This window comes from Zonotrichia albicollis, chromosome Z, assembly GCF_047830755.1.
Source record: "Zonotrichia albicollis isolate bZonAlb1 chromosome Z, bZonAlb1.hap1, whole genome shotgun sequence".
NCBI classification, from domain to species: Eukaryota; Metazoa; Chordata; class Aves; order Passeriformes; family Passerellidae; genus Zonotrichia; species Zonotrichia albicollis.
In genome coordinates, this window is record NC_133860.1 from 63,169,729 (window position 1) to 63,191,195 (window position 21,467).

The 21,467-nt window shown below is 38.2% G+C and overlaps 1 protein-coding gene across 2 annotated transcripts in view; it reads left to right on the top strand.

The window, feature by feature from the left end:
• GAK (cyclin G associated kinase) overlaps window positions 1-21,467 on the top strand; it is a 68,813-nt gene that overhangs the window by 31,435 nt on the left and 15,911 nt on the right. The window contains exons 12-22 of one of the 2 annotated variants that reach the window (XM_014266494.3): window positions 216-265; window positions 352-500; window positions 4,222-4,344; window positions 7,117-7,250; window positions 8,228-8,422; window positions 8,978-9,095; window positions 11,489-11,568; window positions 11,911-12,104; window positions 13,970-14,128; window positions 14,895-15,356; window positions 17,323-17,493. In XM_014266494.3, the coding sequence (XP_014121969.2) occupies window positions 216-265; window positions 352-500; window positions 4,222-4,344; window positions 7,117-7,250; window positions 8,228-8,422; window positions 8,978-9,095; window positions 11,489-11,568; window positions 11,911-12,104; window positions 13,970-14,128; window positions 14,895-15,356; window positions 17,323-17,493 (1,835 nt within the window). Of the gene's footprint in view, window positions 1-215; window positions 266-351; window positions 501-4,221; window positions 4,345-7,116; window positions 7,251-8,227; window positions 8,423-8,977; window positions 9,096-11,488; window positions 11,569-11,910; window positions 12,105-13,969; window positions 14,129-14,891; window positions 15,357-17,322; window positions 17,494-21,467 lie in introns of both variants that reach the window. The other variant, XM_005486266.4, reaches the window with a different exon arrangement.

Below are 21,467 nucleotides of genomic sequence, written 5' to 3' on the forward strand. Positions count from 1 at the left end.
TTGGTGCCAGTAATTTAAAGGAGCAACTGCTTAAACACAGTATCTGTTCTGAAAGATCTGTTTTGAAACTCTAGCATTGTGAATGTAAGGAGCCTCAGATGGAAGAATTGAAACATTGTTCATAGTGGTGGGTGCCACTGGAGAGCTCTGGCTTTTAGACTTACTGCTTGAATGGTTATATGTCCCAGTATTAAAACCAATGTGTTTTCTTTCAGTTACGCAAAAGGAGACTTGGATATATCATATATCACTTCCAGAATTGCTGGTATGATATCTATATCTTTGTTAAACATAATTTTTTGTTGCTCTTAATACATGAAAAAATTCATTTGCTGTTTGTTCTGTCTTCAGTGATGTCCTTTCCAGCTGAAGGTGTGGAATCTGCCATCAAAAATAATATAGAAGATGTGCGGTTGTGTCTGGACTCTAAACATCCTGGCCATTATGCTGTGTACAATCTCTCTCCAAGAACATACAGGCATTCAAGATTCCATAACAGGGTTTGTATAGTTTTTGTGTATTTCTCTAAAAGGCCTTGAAACATAATGTTTTCATTATACCTTTAGATTTTTATTGTAAAATAGGTTAAAGTAGGTTAATCAAAAAGATGACAAAAGAGTAAGTACTAACACAAGGTCAAAGAGTTACCTATGTTTTCCTTGTCCTTGCTTTAAAACCAAACTTAACTGGTAGCAGACTAATCTTTAATCTTAAAAAATCTTACTAATCTTAAACAGACTAAAGTCTGTTTTTTCTAGGATAGTAATATCTTTGAAAACATGCCTCATGTACATTATGTGTTTCACATTTAAGTACTTTAAGTAGAGAATACTTAAAGTAATGAAAGTCTTACTAAAATTTCAATCTCTCCTATCTTCTACCATTTTCCTCTATCAAGGACATAGTGATTTGCATAACCTGTTCACTGGAGTTTCTCTTTGCCCCATTACATACTATTTGACTCCCATATGACTCAGCCATAGCTGGCTGATTATTCCCACCATCTTCAGTATTGTTGTAATTTAGCTGAGCCTCCATTGTCCTTCCTGGCAATTTCTCTGATACTACTATGAAGGCATTTGCCTCATTCAGCAACAAGGTATTGAGAACATCTTGTTTGGCGCCAAGATACTGGGCTTCAGTGTTTGCCCCTAAGTAAAACTTGACTGTCCTGGCTCAACTGTTGGGACTGTTACTGTGTAGGGAGTTGTCCAGTGCCTTAACAGTCTGTAGTGATCATGCCCCTTCCACACAATACTGTCTGCCAAGAAGAGAGTCTAGAACCATTATTAGTTACAGAGTAATAAAGCTTTTTGGGCCTTATTATACAGAGCCATCCTTAGCATTATTTCAGTTACCAGAGTTGACTTAAAATGTTGGGGTGAGGTATATTTAAAGTATTCTTCCTAGTGCTATCACTTTCTTTTGTTTCCTTGTAAACAAGATAAAGTATTGTCACACCTGAAAGAAACCATTACTGACTCTTTATATGAATGCAATCAACTTCTTTATGTGTATCTGGTTCAATATGAAGTTCAGGCAGAGGCTATTCAAGATGGAAGGCAAAAAAGCTTGATTACACAGGAAATCTACTGCATGATTTTTTGTAGCAGGTACCTCAAAGCAAAATGTTCAGCAATTCTTTTTAGCACTAGATTGCTGGAAAGTCAGAGACTGGTATGGTGAACTGATTTATTCCACATCCTGCAAAGTGATCAGTCTCTGCTTATGGAATGATAAATTCTGTGACTGGGAATTTGCTTACCAATGGATTTTTTTAGTTATGCAAGTCTGAGATGTCTGTACACCTGGTATTTCTGATGTGTTGATACTAAGAATGGTAATATGATCTTGGTTTTGTTCAAAAGTCATAGTAGGTCATAATTAGTTGAAACATTACAGGTTCATGATCACTTTATTGTCTAGGAGTACTTAGGAAGGCAGTTATTTTACTTGGAAACAAACTCTAATTGTATTTGGAACTCTTACCTGCCTATTGAAATCGAGATGTTTAGCAATGCTGACTAACTTAATTGTTCAATGCTGGATGATAGCAGCCATGTAGGAACCTAAAAAAGCTTAGGTTTACTTTAATGCTGGCAAAAGATGATTATGGCAAGCCTTTAAATGTAATCAGAGGAGAGCAGCTTCTAAAATTCTTAATTATGACACTTTGCTTAGAAGGTATTTATGAAATTACATATTACTAGTTTCTTGCTGTTTTCTATCTGTATGGATTTTCTACAAATTTCTTTAATCTTGGTTAAAATTGATGGTAGTTTTGAAACTAGCATCTCTGCTAGTTTTGAGTCCTTTTTGGAATGGATTGCTCTGAGAGTTTGGGCACTATCCATAATTCTGCTAATTGTCAGGACATTTAGAGCTGTAAACACAGCTAAGAAACAGAAGGTAATGTTGTTTTTGTTACATCTTGTAGGAAACCTAGTGTTTGAGTGGAAAGTAAATGGTAGATTAAAAGGAAAATGTCAGTACTTTTTGCATTTTTGAATAAACTTATTTTAGGCTGTGTTCTGGTCTGAAGCTGCAACACTTCAATTTGATTCTTTTGCAGTGTTGTGATTTAACTTGAGCCAGCAATCAAGCTGCTTGCTTATTCCTCCCTGGTAGAAATGGGGAGGGAATCACAAGGTGAAAGTAAAAACTCATGGGTTGAAATAAAAGCAGTTTAATAAGTAAAGCAAAACCCACAGGTACAAGCAAAGCAAAACAAGGAATTTATCCACCTTTTCCAATGGGCAGGCAGGTGTACAGGAACACAGGGCTCCATCATGCATTATAATTCCTTCGGAAGACAAATGCCATCGCTCTGAATGTTTCCCCTTCCATTCTTTTTCCCACAGATTTATGGGTTGAGCATGATGTCCTATGTTATGGAATATTCCTTTGGTTAGCTGGGGTCACTTGTCCTGGCTGTGTCCCCTCCCTCTTGTGCATCTCGAGCCTGCTTGTTGGTGAGCTGATGTGAGAGGCAGACAAGACATTAGCTCTATCTAAGCTGTGCTTACCAATAAAAAAAAATCCCTGTGTTATCAACACTAGGTTCTGTCACAAATACAAATTGATTCCCTCGCAAAACACAGCCTCATTTAGTTGCTGTGGAGAAAATTACTCCAGCTGAAACCAGAACACACTACTGTTGTAATATTTGAGATGTACTGAAGGCCACATTGAATCCTGTGGTGAAGAGGGATATAAGGGACTTTTTGCCTTAGCTTTTCTTTGTTTACTGGTGACTTTGCATAAGCTTGCACTAAAAAAGGAATGAGCAATTTAAATCAGTTGCAAAGGGATTCTTTCTGAAATGGCCTTATTTTTAAATTAAAATACAAGAGTACAATAAAGAGATTTACACTGTTTATTTCAGTCTTTTTTCCTGTGCTTGGCACAAACACAGATTTTTGTGGTAATCAGTACAGGTAATTTATATCAGAATAACCCTTGAAATCTTTATCTAGATAGGAAGACATACTGCTGATAGGGAAACTTGATCTTCAATATCTGGCAATTGCAGCTGAGACTAAAAACAAATACAAAAAGCTTCACTTGTAACTTGCTTTTCAATTCTTAATATATCTAACTCTTTAGGTGTTTCAAGTGCCCCAAAAATCAAGTTTCATATCCTATATCCTTACTGGACAGTTGGTTTTAAGGATATAGATTCTTAGCAGTGAAGCTGATTTTTTGTTCGTGTTTTGAAGCAGTAATTGTAAATGAAATATTAATGAACCACTCAAGCTCTTTGAACAAAGGACAAATATTAAAAGAAGCCTAATCTTTCTGTTGTTGGTTTTTTTTTGGTTTTTGGTTTTTTGGGTTTTTTTTGTTGGTTTGGCTTTTTTTTTGTTTGTTTTTGTTTTGGTCGGTTGGTTGGTTTTTTTGCTTTTTATTTGCTTAAGTGTATGTGCACAAATTAAGTTGAAAACTGTTTTATTTTACTCCTTGCTCTGAGAATATTTCAGGTAGTAATCTGAGTTGTTTATACTTCTTGTGCAGCAGATTTGTAGACAGAACTGAAGTTTTATTGCACTTCTTTGTGATGTTTACACTGTGTAACACTGCTTTTCTTGAGTGTCTTTCTTAATTTCATCATGAAGGTAGCATTTAAGTGTAAAATTGCCTTGTAGACATTTGCATAACCCAGGTTGTGTATATGTGTCAATATTATACTGTTTCTCACATCTCTTGTCTCTCTCACTGCAGGTTTCTGAATGTGGCTGGCCAGCAAGACGAGCACCAAATCTTCAGAATCTCTATAGCATATGCAAGAACATGCATTTATGGCTGAAACAAGACCAGAAAAATGTTTGCATTGTGCATTGCCTTGTAAGAAATTGGTTTATGTCTGAAGTGCTTTATTCAATAGAGCTTTAAATTGTGAAGAAGGATGCTGGTATTCATTCAGTTTGTGGTTGCTACTGGCTTTCTTTACTGGATGCCCCAGGGTCAACTCCTTCCTGCTGTGTTCGTAGGGAAGTTAGTTGCCTCAATTTTCTCCTTAGGGAAATTGGTATGTTAATGCAGCCATTGCTTACTTGCATTTAGAGTGAAAGGCAGTATACAGGCAGTATTAAGGGAAAGTATCCTTTGGAAGAAAAAAAAATCCACTCTAGTGTTTCAGTATTTGCTCCATTTTTTGTTTTCTGTGTGATAGATGGGTGTACACTGCATATCCCGTTATTGTCCATTTAGAATGTAATTTGTACCTACAGAATTTCAGAAACTGACTGTAAGACTTCTGGTCTACCTGCTTTTGCTGGCAGCATATTGCTCTGTAGATTTCACTATTCTCCAAAGTATTATTAATTTTGATATAACTAAAAAAAGCAATAAAATTGTCTATAGAGCCACCTCATGTTAAACATGGTAGAGGGAGGAATAAATTTAAAGAATACTTTGCTCAGAATTTGAAAATTAAGTCACTCTTGCATTTGTTTAAGAGAATTGCAGGTGAAATTTTGACCTTCTTCTTTTGCTGCAGAGTAAAAAACAAAATATGGCTATGTGACAATACTTGCAGTGCTGCTGGAAAGCATTCAAAACCTGTCTGGCTGCATGGCTGGGCCCAGAGAGTGCTGGTGAATGGTGCTGCATCCAGCTGGCAGCCAGTCACCAGGGGTGTCCCTCAGGGGTCTGTGCTGGGGCCAGTTCTGTTTGATATTTTTATTGATGACATGGATGAGGGTATTGAGTCTTTCTTAGCAAGTTTGCAGATGACACTGAGTTGGGAGTGTGTGTTGATCTGTTGGAGGGACGGAGGGCTTTGCAGAGAGACTTGGAATGGTTGGATGGATGGGCAGAATCTAATGGGATGAAGTTTAATAAGTCCGAGTGCCCAGTCCTGCACCTTGGCCACCATAACCCCCTGCAGCACACAGGCTGGGGATGGTGTGGCTGGACAGGGCCCAGGCAGAAAGGGACCTGGGGGTGCTGGTCCACAGCCGGCTGGACATGAGCCAGCAGTGTGCCCTGGGGGCCAAGAAGGACAAGGGCACCCTGGCCTGTGTCAGGAATAGTGTGGCCAGCAGGAGCAGGGAGGTCATTCTGCCCCTGTACTGGCACTGGTGAGGCCTCACCTCGAGTCTGTGTCCAGCTCTGGGCCCTCAGTTTAGGAGGGACGTTGAGATGCTTGAGCGTGTCCAAAGGAGAGCAACGAGGCTGGTGAGGGGCTTGGAGCACAAGCCGTATGAGGAACGACTGAGGGAGCTGGGGTTGGTCAGCCTGGAGAAAAGGAGACTCAGGGGTGACCTTATCACTCTCTTCAGCTTCCTGAAGGGTGGCTGTGGTGAGCTGGGGGTTGGTCTCTTTCTCCAGGCAACAACAGACAGAACAAGAGGACACAGTCTCAAGCTGCGCCAAGGGAGATACAGGCTAGAATTAATGAGGAAGTTTTTCCCAGAAAGAGTGGCCAAATACTGGAATCATCTACTCAGGGAGGTGGTGGAGTCACCATCCCTCGATGTGTTTATAAAAAGACTGGATGTGGCACTTGGAGCCATGATCTAGTTGAGGTGTCAGAACATGGGTTGGACTCAATGATCTTGAAGGTCTCTTCCAACCTAGAAATTCTGTGATTCTGTATAGCCATCAATAGGGAATATCACTATCAGAGTCAAACCCAGGATTTGTTAATCTGACAAACCATATTTGTGAGTTTTCTAGTGTTTTGAAAGTAAAAAGCCAGTTGATGTCAGCTCCTGAAAGCCAGTATAATTTTCAGTGCTGTTGTGACGTTAGGCATCTAATTCTATATTAATGTGATACTACCTCGGTGTCACATGATTGCTGGTCGAGTAGGTAAGAAGAAGATGTGATGATTTAGCACCAGTTTCTGTAACATCTTTCCCTTGAGTTGTTTTGTTCAAGGTACTTAACTCATTTCTTTTTCTCACATGTGAGGCAAACTTTTATATATATACATGGCTTTGTGCCAGATGTGATGTAAAATGTACACCAGAACTTTAAGAAATTAATTATAAAAATTCTGGTCCATGATGCTAGCCAACGAACCTGGAGAAGGCCTCTTCTGTCAACCATTATCTCTTCCAAAAATCTTCTGCCTTTTATAATACAGGGATGTATCTGGGATATGTGTGTAGCGGGGATTCCTGCAGAAAGAAGCTAGTTTTAATCTCTTTCTTTTTGTTTCTTAACAGTTTTAGACAGCAGTTTAGTGTGGTTTAGTTCTTCTGAGCCTTTGTACTTTTCTTGTAGCAGTAGTCCATGGCTATCAGTCAAAAATAGCAGTGTTCTGGGATTTCAGATAGCAGCTGGGAAACAAACCTAAAAAATGGGTATTAGTGACAGTAAGGTAAAGAATATAAACTGAAAATTTCAAATAGTGTTAAGCTAAAGTAGTTATTCACATTTGAACAAGAAAGTATTATGTAATATCTTTTGTATGGTGTGGAATTTAAATTAAAACCTTTCACACTCAGCTACAAACTTCAAATCAAATAACAGCACTAGACTTTGTACATCATGACATTAAATAATGATAGGATATGGGATACATAATGGGATGTTCTTCAGTAGCTTGGATAATGCTTTTTCCACTAGATTTACTAACAAAGCTACTTTTTTTTTTTTTTTTACTAGGATGGAAGAGCAGCATCTGCTGTTGTAGTCTGTTCTTTTCTGTGTTTTTGTCGTCTCTTCACTACTGCTGAAGCTGCTGTTTATATGTTCAGTATGAAACGCTGTCCACCTGGCATTTGGCCTTCTCATAAAAGGTATTGTAAGAGACTCATGAAGCAAGTAGTTATTCAGTTCTGAATATGGTATAGGATGTCTTTAGAAAGATAAATTATTTCAATAATGTCTGTGTTCAAACGTGTTTCCAAGTACTTTGCTGTATCGTGAATTAAAGGGAGTTCTGAATTTTCTGAGCCTGTAAGTACCCATCAGAAATAGGTGAAATATACCCTTTGGAGAAGAAATGTTAAGAGTGAAAACAAGGGTGTGCAGAGCTTTTGAATGCTTTCTTAATTATAAAATCCTCTTCCACATGTGTAAGACTTTTTTCATGTTTCCTAGTTTATTACAATAGGTTATTATGTCACAGCACTGCAAGCTCTGAGGGAATACCAGAAATTATTTTTGTCAATGCAGTAAAAATGCCTTGTGTGTCTTTTTTTTGGGAGTGCATGCAGAGGTGACTTGCACATACTTTGGCAAATGTTTTAAACTGTTTATTTGACTTAATTTGATAGATCTTATAACTGTAAAGTATGAATAACAAGTGACAGTGGTAGTAAGGTTGTTTTCTAAAAAAACAATTAGATTTTGAAGGATGGGAAATAAAGTATTAATTCAGTATAAAGGACAGCTTATGTTTTTGTACACATTTACTTAATGTATACTTAAGGGGTTCTCCACAAAATAAGATATAATAATCAGGACAAATTTAAACACTTTAGGGAGATTTAAGTGATCTGTTATGTACAAGATACAAAATAAATAGTTCTCCTAGATTAGCATTTTAAGACCTTTTGAAATAGTGACTAGTTTATTTTACAAGTCATTGTATGTAAAGCTACAGAACCTTTTTCAGATTTGAAAATCTGTTTGCTGGAGGTGGTGGTGAATGTTCTCACTGTTTCACTGTTAATAATGCATAGTGACTGAGTAAGATGTAACTTGCTTATGTGTTCACCCATTTCTTAGAATTTTGTGCTCTGACTAAATGAGTATCCTCTGGTTTTGGCAGATACATTGAGTACATGTGTGACATGATGGCTGAAGAACCCATTATTCCTCACAGCAAGCCCATCCTGGTCAGATCAATTGTCATGACTCCCGTGCCGCTTTTCAGTAAGCAGCGTAATGGCTGCAGGCCTTTTTGTGAGGTTTATGTGGGAGATGAGAGAGTAGCCACTACCTCCCAGGAATATGACAAAATGAAGTAAGTACAGATTATGACTTGCTCTGAAACAGCAAGTTATGTTTTTCTGGATTCTAGCATTTATGTGTTTCTAGATTCCTGTGTACCCTTTTAGCTGGTCTCGAAAGTGAATCATGACTGTGCTTGTTAGAGCAGCTGGTCTTGCAGAACAGTGGGGCTGATGCTGGGGTGGCACACTGGGCACTGCGAGGCTCTGAGCCAGACTCTCTTCTCACTCCATGTGATGCAAGACTGGGAACATTGATCCGTAATGTACTTGTGCTGAGCATGACATCATGTCTCAGTCATGGAAACTTTAAGGATCCCCCAGGCATGTCAGCTGCAAGGTGACTGCTTATAAGCCCTTGTACAGCTCTGGTGTCTGCACAATTGTAAATTGTACTAACACTGCTGGATGTGGGTAATCATAGACAAGAAAAATGAGAGAATACTGAAGTCCTTGTAGCTTTCCAGCTCCTGAAGACCTTGGAGAAAGCAGGCTAAATCTAAAGCAGTACACTATTTAATCTCTTTTTAAACTAAATTGGCTATGATTATATTTTCTTTCTCCTTTAGGGAGTTTAAAATTGAAGATGGGAAAGCGGTAATCCCATTGGGTATAACAGTCCAAGGAGATGTTCTCATTGTGATCTATCACGCCAGGTCAACTCTAGGAGGACGACTACAAGCCAAGGTAATGATGAATTTAAGAGCCTGAATGGAAGATGTGGGGTTTTTTGGTTGCAGTTTTGTAACCTACTAGTTATCTACTGAATACTTTGCTTTATTTATTATTCTTTGTTTAGAGAAATGTTTGAGGTTTTCATTCACTTGTGAATTCAACCTTTTCAAGCTTTCTGAGACTGTCCACTCCCAATGCTGTACATGTAGATGCTTTTATAAGCATTTCCGGAAAGTACTTCAATACTGATAATTGTTATATTTCTAGGGAAACTCCCCAGCCAGTTTTTTTTGAGGCAGCAATTATTATCTGTTAAGTTGCACAAGAAGCCAGAACTTTTTAATTCTGTGCACACAAACTGCAAACAGAGGAAATATACCACTCAGCAGAAAAGTGGGATTCCAGAGATTGCCGGCACAGAACAGGCCAGAAAAATCCATGTGGTTTTATAGGCTATTTCTAAAGTCAGGTTCCATTTTTGTAGCTGATTTTCTTACTTGTCTTTGTTCTACTAGGGAGAATGCATATTTCCTTTTTTAATTCAACTATGGATGCAACTGTATTGCAAGATCACAAAAAACTTGTTAATGAAGCCTGTCTTCAATTTTTTTAAAAGACAGGCATGTTCTTTTTTTTCCAGATAAGTAACCCAGTTAAACTTAGAAATCCATGTAAAAGATAAGGACAGATAGCACAAAGTTTAGAGCTTGGAGGTTTCTGGAAATTGACAAGACAATTTTTCAGCCAGTTTTGGTACATGTGGGACATACATGTGTATTCATACCTAGTTAGTGTTTACTGAAATTGGTTTCCTCCTGGTTTTTTTTTCTGCTTTGTGAGTAGGAAGGTATCGAATCTTGTCATGTTCAACAAGATCTTCCAGAATACCTTAAAACTAAAATGAAATGATTATTAATGACTTTCACTGACTTAAATGTGAAATGACTCCTTAATGCGCAAAAATAACTACTGTATTGTTCAAGGTCATCAGGAGAAAGGCATAAAACTGACCAAATTTAGCCAAGGCTAGGTTATACTTCTTGTACCATCTCACTTCTATTCATGATAGAGTTTCTTTGATGTGGTTTCTCTGGCATTTTTTCGCTGATAGGAAAGACTAGAATTTTCTCAGCTGTCAGCTGTAACAAATGATGCATCAACAGTGTGTGTTGATGATCTGGGTTTGGAGGTTTGATGGAACAATATTCAATGTGTCCTTAGTTTTATGTGCTGTAAGTTGCCCCCTAAAGTTCTCTGCAGATCTCTTACAGAGATTAACCACCACATTTCAAGATTTCTACTATATTTACGGTTGGGTGTTATGAATGTCTTCTACTTTCTCACAGCTAATTAGAGAGAGAGAGAGTTCAGTTTAACTTCTGGGAAAGTGATGGTAGAGATGGATGAATCAGAGGAGCTCCCTCCAGTATGTCCATGTCTCTCCTGTACTAAGGAGCCCAGAACTGGGCATTGCAATTACAGCTGAGGCTTCACTGGTGCTGAATAGAGGGAAAGAATCATCGCCCTTAATCTGTGGCAATGCTTTTTCTATTATTTGGTTTCTGGTTATGATGTTCAGGAAATACTCATTTACGAGGAAAGCTTTCATAATTCAGTATTGTTATAACATTTTCTGGACTACTACTGCATGACTTCTTTGTAAGGACTGGCAATACTATATCACAGATGTTGCAACTAATGCTAGGAAACAAATACAGGCTGCATTGATCAGTGAGCTGTAATTTGGATTTGTGCCAGCTCAGGAGCTACCTGAATATTCTATAGTAGCATATTTCTGGACACTCATATTCCCATCAGGCATGGGAAAGTAGTTTATCTGTAAACAGTTGAGTGATTAAAATGAGTCAGTTGACAAAAGCCCTACAATTCTGTCTGGAATGAATGACTGACTTGAAGTTGTACAAAAAAAACTCCTTGAATGCCTTCTGAAGTGTCCTTTTAAATGTGGTACATTTAAAACTGTTTTAAAGCTATTCCTTTGTATGTGATGTACATGTATTTCTTGGCTGGCATATTGCACAATGGATTTTCCTGAGCATATGCTGTTCAGAAAAGGAACAAGGGTTATGCAGTTTTAGCCTCCACAACAGGATCTGTAAATACTTTAGACTTTGATAGTCTGTTTTGAGGTTAGTGATGAGACATACCTGACTGAAGGTCTTTTGGTTTGTTAATGCTGGTAATAGATCTATTTATGTTTTATCTCAAATGCATTTAAATCTTTCAAGATAAAGTATACTTGTAATTAAATGGAATTTTCTGTAGCAAAGCAAATACTTCAAAATATTTTAATATTGATAATACTTTGCATTATGTTAAAGGCAGAACACTGTACATACTGTTTGTGTGGATTTATACAGTTTCCTGTTTCTTGTTTTCAACAGATGGCTTCAATGAAGATGTTTCAGATTCAATTCCATACAGGCTTTGTGCCCCGAAATGCCACTACAGTGAAATTTGCCAAGTATGTTGACACCTCTTTGTAGAAGACTGGAATAAGTTGTCTTTGAAACTGCTTAACCTGCCAAACATCAACATATACTGGGAGAGGAAATATAGTCAGTTCAGGAAGTAGATGACTTTGATTGCAATAAGAGTCTATTTTTACTCACCTTAAGGAAACGAGATGTATTGTTCATTGTACAAACAATGTACAAAAATACCACCTGTTTAGGATGAGAAAAGTAAACAAATACAGCATTTTTAATGTCTTATATTAATTGCTTTGGAGTTTTGTTTTGGACTGTAGTAGATCTAATCCAGTTAGCCATCAGTATCAAGAAACTTCTTGTCTGTGTCTTTACAGATATGATCTGGATGCCTGTGACATACAAGAGAAATACCCTGATTTGTTTCAAGTGAATCTGGAAGTAGAGGTGGAGCCCAGAGATAGGCCCAGCTGTGAACAGCCACCTTGGGATAACATGAATATAAAAGGACTGAATCCCAAGATCCTCTTCTCCACCCGAGAGGAACAGCAAGAGATTTTATCAAAATTTGGTAATGAATCCATTGAAAAACTAGAGAATGTGAGAAGGTTTTCAATGTACTTAGTGTTTGAAGCTTTTGTTTAATTTTTGATGTTCCATTAATTGAAAGAAATCGGAAAGGGTTTTTTTTTTTGTAAATATCAGTTAAAAATATGCATTGTATGGAGGAGCTTAAGTTATCCTCCAGTAATAAGGATTGTAATTATGCTTGTCTTAATTCTACTGTGCTTACATGTGCTTGGTTTCATAGCTTACAGAGCTATGAATAGGCCATTTGTAGGAGGGACTTCTAGCAAATTGAATTGTAACAGTCAGGATTTGTAGGCACAATGTCCTGAAGAGGGTTTATTTGGCTAAACTGGCACCAGTATCATTTCACTTAAAATTACGTGAGCATTCCTCAGAAATGGTTTTAGGTAAGAATGTTTTTATCAACATTCTTATGCATAGCCATGTAATGTTGTAATTAGTTTCCTGCACTTTTCCTAATATGTTCCAGCAGACACTCTTTTATTATCTGTATTTGTCTTTATCTGTAGATGCCTGCATTAGTTGCAGTTAATGCTGTTCAGTATCTTTTCTTCTTCTCCTGGTATCAGTGATTAGCTTTGACATTTTCATTCAGGCTCTTAAGCCTTCTCTGTGTTTTGAGGATAAAGAAGCATGACGAAGATTACTGTGGTGATTTTAGTGATACGAGATCTCACCCTGTGCTTTAATATGGTACATCTCAAGTACATTTTTTTCATACAAGATAGTTGCTGCTGGCCTTTATTTCTTTCAAGCAGGATATGTGTTGTTTGTATTATGATTTAGGCAATTTTCTATTTAACTTAGCTTAATCCTACTGTGAACACAATTATCAGATCTCTAAAGCTAAGGTGTTTAACTTTACATCATCATTGATGATGGAGTTCTGTAAAAGTTACTCTTATTTTCTTAAGTCGCTTCCATTTTCTGATTGATACAGGAAATGTAAGGATTTCAAATTACACTGAAAGTATTTCTTAAGATTGGCGGAAAGGGAATAGGACAAAAGTAAGTGCTGTGAACTGATTTTAAATATACTTGCCATTAAAATTGAATTTACTCTTCCATTAGTTATGATCTTTCATATATGTTTTCAGCATCTCTAAGCTACTGCTGAGAATGTGGAAGGAGAGTGAAAAAGTGCTCTCCCAGTTGTGTATTTAAATTTAGACAAATAGGTTTATCCCAGCTGTCCATCCATTTTTTTCAAACAGTGGATGAATATTAACTAATTTAGGAAGTCTTCTTCATTTGTCTTGAAAAGAAACTTGGATTTTTTAGAGGTCATACAGCAGTAGGTAACAGCACAACTGAATATTACACAAGAATCACTTGATACCTGATTTCAGTAAAATAAGAAATATAAGAAGCAGTTAATAGCATCATACAGCGTACCACCCCTTTTTTATCCATGTTCTTCTTTAGTCGTCTTTAGTCCATGTTCTTCACTGACTTTGCATATTCTGGGTTTTTCCATAGCTGCCTTTGTGTTTTTCTGTCTCTTACTGCAGATACTGTTCATAGCTCTTGAATGTTTTAGGGGATGCTTGGTACAAGTGAGGTGTTACGTACATTTTCCTACAAATGTAAATAGAATGCTTGAGATTTACTTTATGATTCTGATTTGTTGTCCTAGTTCAAAACTGGGTTTTACAAGTTTTTGCAGCTGAAAAGAAGTTAATGCTAATTTCAGAGATGGTGGGGGCAGGAATTTGCAATTGCAGAGCAATAGATTGGAGATAATTGTCTTCCTACAGCAGTCAGCTTGAAAGACAAGTATCAGCTGCCATGTGGAGCATTGAGAAGTTTCTCTCTATGGGCTCTGCCTTAAATTCTGTTTTATAGGGAAACCAGAGTTGCCTAGACAGCCAGGTTCAACTGCACAGTATGAAGCAGAGGCATCCCAGTTGGAGCAGTCTTCAGAAAGTGCACCTACTGATACAGAATCCCCTCGCAGCGGTAGTACTGATGCAAACAACTTCTTTCACTCTCTGGACTGGAAAGGTACAGGTTTTCCTCTGAAGTACTGTGTGGTTTATGTTTGTCTTGTATGCCTTCCAGTGAATGCTTAAGCCTTCTTAGGCAGTAAAAGTCTCTAATTCACTAACCACGAGGAGAGCTATTTAAAGAGTGAGCTCTATAGAATAGCAAGCGGTTATTCTCCTTCATTTGAATAAACACCAAGTAAAGGGGTTTGGTGTTGAGTATAACTTAAATGGTGAGCTAAAGTTTTCTTTTAATGTAAAAATCTTAACCTTAAAGATCTGCAAGCTTTTCACTCACACAGCTCCACTTTGGCTGAGGAACAGAGGAAACAAAGTAGATTAGCCAGTGGGGTCCCTATCAGTAAGTGGGACTAACAAAATGTAATTTTATCGCACACGTGTAACTCTCTTTTCTGGTTGCTGCTTTGTTGTTAAAAATGTCAGCAGCTCCTTATGCTTTTATTGAGTACAGCAGTTACTGAGAAATCTTGTCAGCTCTAAGAGACATAGTGATCTGAGGTGAATGTCCAAGTCAGTCTTTTTTTGAAAAAATTTGTAATACCTATCTGTGGAGTGTCAAATATGGCAGTCAGCTGCTCCTTTGTCTGTCCTGTACAAAGAGGTAGCAGGCAACATGTAGTTCCTTTTTCATCAGTTCTTATATGAGTTTTGGTTAGTTAGGAATTAACTTTGTATGCTGTCACCGTGGAAGTTTCTCTTACCTGAGTCAAAAGAATAATGCTGGTTATTTAAAGATGTTACTCTTTTTTTTCCTATTCAAGAAGGAAAAACTCCAGAAAGTGGAATAGAGGACAGCTCATCTAAAAATGATTGTGTTCAGCTGTCTGATGACAGGGAAGAGAGTGATCCTTCAGATGAGGAGTTCCCAACATTTCCAGATGAAGGAAGTGCAGTTGATGAGAAAGACTCTACTCCAGAAGGAGAGTTGCTTTTTGAAGCCGGTTTTGAATCTCCATCTGCACCATTACAAAAATCTCCTCCTGAAGAGAATGTAGACTTGCTGGGACTAGACTCTGATATTTCAGCAGAACAGAAACAACCTATCTCAGAAATAAACTCTTCATCAAGTAATGCTGACTTGTTGAACAATCTGTTTGTGAGCAGTGTGTCACAGGTTTCAGATGAGCCCACTGGAGATCTTCTTGGACAAGGAACAGATTTCTTTTTCAGCAGTCAGCATCCAGCTGCTACTCAGGGTTCATCTTCAGCAGCAGCTGTGTCTTCAGGTATGTGAGTTTAATATCAGCACTTGTCACATGGGCAACACATGAAAACTGCTGCTTGCATTGTGCTTAGAAAATAAATACTGTGTTTCACGATGGTGAATGGTGAAGACATGTCAGTCTGTAGCAAGACTATGAATAGAACAGGTGTTACTTCTGCATGAAGAAGTTCCTGTACCTTACCCAGATATTCTGTTATGTTGCCAGTATCCTGTTAACTTTAAACTTTTGTAAATGGAAAAGTAACGAATTTTCCATTTCAAAGGAACTAAGTATCTTAAGGAATTCTTAGCTTTCCCATATGAATGTTGCATGCTCGATCCTTTTCTAAATCCATAACTTCCTTTGTTAAGGCATAGACTTGTCATAACTTGAACTTTATGTAAAGCAATGGCATTAGATGTACAGAACTATGCTGCTTAGGTCAAATGTCTGCTTGGGATTTTTAAGTGTTAATCACATGAGACTGCTGAGCAACTGTAAATCCTGTAGATTATTGTTCAAATCAGTAGGATAATGATACTGCTAAAAGATGTTTTCTTGCTGGTTTTAATGATGTTGTTGGCAAGTCTGTATCCTTAAAGAGAATGCTATGTAGTGCTGTCTATTTGGTATTTAAGCAGGGTGCTTTAGTTCAGAGATTCTGTTCCTCTTACCAGTGGATGCTCATCTCTTTGTCACTTTTTGGGAATAGCAATTCTCTGCCTAAAGTTAATGGTGAGATTTCTGGGAATATGACTCACATAATCTAGGAAACCATTACAAGGTTTTGTTTGTTTGCACAAAGATAATTCATAGGTACTAAAAGCTTTAATCTATAGACAACTAGAAGTATTTTTCACAGAGCATTTAGATGGTTTAAGATTTTTTTTATTTTGAGGCACTTCACTATTGAACTTTGTTACTGTGGTCAGGGAAGAATAATGTAATTTACCATTTTTACATAGGTAGAATTCTATCAAACGAAACCTTGATTACGTTATCTTTCTTTAGCCATGGGTGTTGTGTGAAACATTTTATCAGTAGTCATGTGTATATCGCATTCTTGTAGTCATTCTCATTCAGTGTCTTTCATTGAATTGTATTAAGAGAGATACTTGCAGAAGTGAGAATATTTGGCCACTGCTGTATTTTGGCTTGCTCAACAAACTTGAGGTTTTGTTTATGTATGATGTTGTTGTAAATTTGCTTGAAATGTTGTTGAGTCCTGTACAGTGTGGTCATTACCTGAGGATGTGTTGGGGTATTACAGCAGGATTATTCCTTCTCTTCAGCTTCTCAGTGAATCTGGCAGGACTCCCTGGGCTCTTCAGGGGTTTTGACCCTAGAGGGCAGCAGAAACAGGAATATCTAAAGCCCTGATTCCAGCTGACTGTCACATGTTACTCCATGCTGACTATAAATACTCTTCCAGTTAGTTTTTTCTTCACTGGCATCACTAGAGACCTGCGGAAGTCTTACTTCTATTGGTTTTCATTCTTGGGTTGACGTGTTTTCTGCCCCAGAATCGCCAATGCCTTCAAGTCTGAATGGTAGTATGAACATTTTACTTCATATTCTTTTTAATAGTGTAATAGTCGGTTTTCTTCAAACCTAGTTGCAGATTTGGCGTTACAGAGTATTTAATGAATGTAATTCTTCTGTGTGTCAGATGGTTACACAAACTTAAGATGTGTCTTAAATGGATGAAATTAACAATGTTGAATTGTATGGAGTCTTGATGCTTTAGAAGACGTAGCTGTTCATATTATGTATGGCTGAGGGACCCTTTTTGTACCATGTGAAAGTTCATTTGTCTAGAGAAAGGAATGGGTGGTTAGTCTTTGCCACACAAAATTGACTGAAGGCTGCTGCAGTTACTAGCATGAGCTTTGCTTCTTGTCTGTGCCATCTGAGGAGTAAGACTTTTTCAACTTCATCTGTTCTACAGTTTGTCATGAGATAATTTTGTTTTCTGCTTATTTTTTAGCCGATCCATTTGATCCATTCACCATGTCATCAAGCTCAGAGAATCAAGCCCTGTCTGATCCAGACCTCTTTGGGGACTTCCTTCATCCAACCTCAACATCTACAGCTAATACAGTTCCTTCCACACAAAGTTCACTTCCACCTTCTTCCAGCTCAGATTTCTTAAATTTAGGTAAGTGTGCTTCTGGTGTTCTGTTTCTCAACAGTTTCTTCTCTTCTGTGCATTTGTCTTTCAGCTTAGTGGATTAGTGTCTTGATAGATCCACTTGTTGTGATTGCTGTTTTAATTAGCTTTGTACTCTGGAAGTACAGATGTAAATGCACCAAGAAGCAAGTGTTTCCTGTATAATGTCATGCTATTATTTATGATGTGACAGGATTTCTAGAATTGCTAACCATATATTAAGAGTTGGAGTGTCCTCTCAATGATCTAATAACTGAGGATACCCAAATATCTGGAAACTTAATTTGTAGAGGATAGTGTGCTGTGTTGACTGTATTTAGGTTTTAAAGATTTTCTGGAAACCTTGGAAGACAAATGAGCAAGTCAAGTTGTAATATAGCCAGTTCTAAAGTGCAGGCTGAGGCTAACGTGCACCTTCCTGACCTGAATGTATTCTGCTAATATACTTACAAAGTACATTATGTAATACTCTAATCTTATTTGTTTCATTTCTCTGATATATTCTTGGCGAAGCCTTTTCCTCATGCATTTATTTTAAAATCTGTTAATCTTTAAACAAAAATCTTTGTGATATATTCAGTGTTCCCATCATTCTTTAAGGAGAAACAGACATTTGCAGAAATGGTGGAGTGGTAGAGCTACTAGTGTTTAAGTTTTTAAAAATATGACTTTTAAAGAAAAGTGTGGATTCTCTCCATAGAGGTATGGGTTGTGATCCGTCTGTGAGGGCTCTTCTCTGCTGTACTCTCAGTCCCTCTTTCTGTATAGGTGCTTCCCATAGCGTACAGTCTTTTAAGAGCACAGCTCTGTGTAGGATGCAGTCCTTTAGGAAGAGATTGCTATAGGGATATGGTTCTCCCAGGCACTGCAGGTCCTGCCAGGAACCTGCTGCTGTGTGGGCTACTCTCCTTAGTTGTGGCTTCATCGAGGACATACCCACCTGTGTGGGGTACTCCACAGGCTGCAGTGTGAATATTTGTTCTTCTGTGGTTTCTTGTATGTGTTGCAGGGCAATCTCTGCTCTGGCATCTGGAGCACCTCTTCCCCCTCCTTCTCCACCTACCTTAACGTCTGCAGAGCTGTTTCTGTCATATCTGTCCCTTCTCTTACAGCTGCTGTGCAATATTTTTTGGGAAAACATGTTTTCCCAAAGATGTCTAGTTTGGGAAGCTCAGCTGTGGCTTGTGGTCAGTCTGTTGGAGCTAGCTGTGTCCCACAGAAAAGTCCAGGTCTCTTCTCATGCAGACACCTACTTACAACGTGCAAGTAGCTAGGAATGGTGGTATCACACACCTTTTCCTGAATCTAGTGATTTATTCCCAGGGCTTATTGCGTGCAGCTTTGACTTGCCCCTCTTTGTTTAGCAGTTGCTCTAGTTGACCCTGCATCTGAGTGATGCAGTCTGAGTGTTAGATACAGATAAACTATACAGAAAAAAATGCATCATTTGTCTGACTGAGAGAAGGGCTTCCTCTTTGAAGTAAAAGGCTACTCAGCTGCTTGCCCTCTCTATCATATTATTAATCATTATATTCCAGCTGTGATTGATTCTGCTGAGAAGATTTCACTTGCTGCCTCCTTTGCAATGTTTTTGTTCTTTCCTGTAGATAGAAAGATCCATGTGTTTCAGTTGTGTGCTTGTATAGTGTCAGCTTTATGCCACTATTGCTGTCCCTGTGTAAGGGTACGAAAGATAAATATTTTGCTCAAAAGAAGATTTGATCAATACTGATCTGTGGAGCATTGTTTCCACCAGATTCTGCACCTGGGATGGGGAAACCTGGATGCAGGCAGACTGGGGAATGAAATGCTGGGGAGGAGCACCATGGAAAGGGACCTGGGGGTTCTGGTTGATGGCAGTCTGAATGAATCAGCAGTGCCCTGGCAGCCAGGAGGGCCAAGCATGTCCTTAGGTGCATCAGGCACAGCTTCAGCAGCCAGGCTAGAGAGGGGATTGTCCCACTCTGCTCTGTGCTGGGGCTGCCTCACCTCGAATGCTGGGGGCAGTTTTGGGTGCCCCAATATAAAAATAGACACTAAGCCATTAGAGACTGTCCAAAGAAGGGCCATGAGTATGGTGAAGAGCCTTAAGGGGAAGGCTAATGAGGAGCAGCTGAGGTCACTTGGTCTGTTTCTCCTGGAGAAGAAGAAACTGTGGGCAAACCTCATTGCAGTCATCAATTTCCTTGTGAGGGAAAGAGGAGGGGTCTGCAATGATCTGATCTCTGTGGTGACCAGTGACAGGGCCCGAGGGAATGGCCTGTAGTTGTGTTAGGGAACATTTAGGTTGGATATTAGGAAAAGGTTTTTCTCCCAGAGGCTGGCTGAGCACTGGAGCAGTGGGAAGTGTTCACAGCACCAGCCTGACAAGAGTTCCAGAAATGTTTGAAAAACACACTCAGGCACATGGTGTGATTCTTGGAGCTGTCCTGTGCAGAGCCTGAAGCTAGACACTGTGATCCTTGTGGTTCCCTGGTAGCTCAGCATATTTTATGACCTTAGCCAAAATCTGCCTCACTGGAGGGGCAGGACCTCTCAAGAGGAGATTCTCTAGCTGATATGCTCAAAGCAGGGTCATGTAGAGTGGGCTGTTCAGGACTGTGTCATGTCCTTTCTGGTTTTTAGCATTTCCAACACTATAGACTCCACAGCTGGGCAACCTGTGCCAGGTTTGGGGAGATCTTAGAGAAAAGAAAGTATTTTTAATGGAGTTTCCTGTGTTTAAGTTTGTGCCCTATTGCCTCTTGTCCTTCCAGTGGGCAGCACAAAGAAGAGTGTGTCTCAGTCTTTTTTTGTTTCTTCACATTAAATATTTTTACATATTTATAAGAATGTTCCTGGTTCTTTTCTCCAAGTTGAATAGTACCAGACCCTATTATCAGAGAGGACACAGAAAAACCTTTTATGAATTAAATTAAAGTGGGAAAAATAAAATATGGATTTCTGTTCACTAAATGTTTATCTGCAACCTTAAGGAGATCACCATCAATAGTCAGCTGTTAATAACATTTGAGCAAATAGAGGAAAAAAAGGAATATTTTTACATCTGACTTCAATGCTTATTGTTTTGTGCTTACTCCTAATTTTATTTGATAACTTGTAGCCTGGTAAGTGTATTAGGATACCTGCTATTTTAATGTAATTTCTGAAGCTTTCTGTCAACATAGGAAAAGATAATTAAAATGTACCCATTTTCTCTTCAGCCTGCTCTTTTACGTTGATTTCCCAATATTTCTCTATTGAAATGCAGTCTTTAAAAACTGTATGGAAGTGGAGGAGCTGGGGTAACATTTCATACTCCTTTACATTTATCTTTCAAATGAGAGCTGCTATGTGTGTTTAGCTGAAGGGTGTATGTATTTGAGCATTTAGCATTCTATCCAGTTACAGGTATCAATTTTATCAAGTAAGTAAGGCATATTAATGATTATGTTGCACTTAATGTGATTTTTTGAGTACTGAAAGGACAGGATCACTAGTAACTGGAGAAAAAAGGAAAAATAAGAACATGTTCTCAACTGACATATTCAGAAGAACTGTGTTAAGTGAGCAGAAGTGATCTTATGTGAAAACATAAGATCATTAAAAGGGAGAAAATTTTTAAACTAAAAATAAATTAAGTAGTAATGGCAGTGGCCATTCAAAATAAGCTGCAGTAATGAAATTTGATGACTCTACTGTTGAAGCACTTGTAAGTGTCTAGAATCAAATTTTAGTGATGGATAAGCTTTATTTGTCAGTAAATGATTACTAAACTGCTATAGGTACCAGGAGAAAAGATGTTTCAGTGAACACAAATTCAAGATGTGGAACTTTAACCTTGTATTTCTCAGATGTTGACTTAAAATTTAAAATCATAGCAGTTTTGAAAAAGTGAAAGATAGTTCTTACGCAGTATCTGGTCTTTTAAGTCATTCTATCCTGTAATAGGAAAATGTTGTGCTGTTGCTGCTATACAGCTG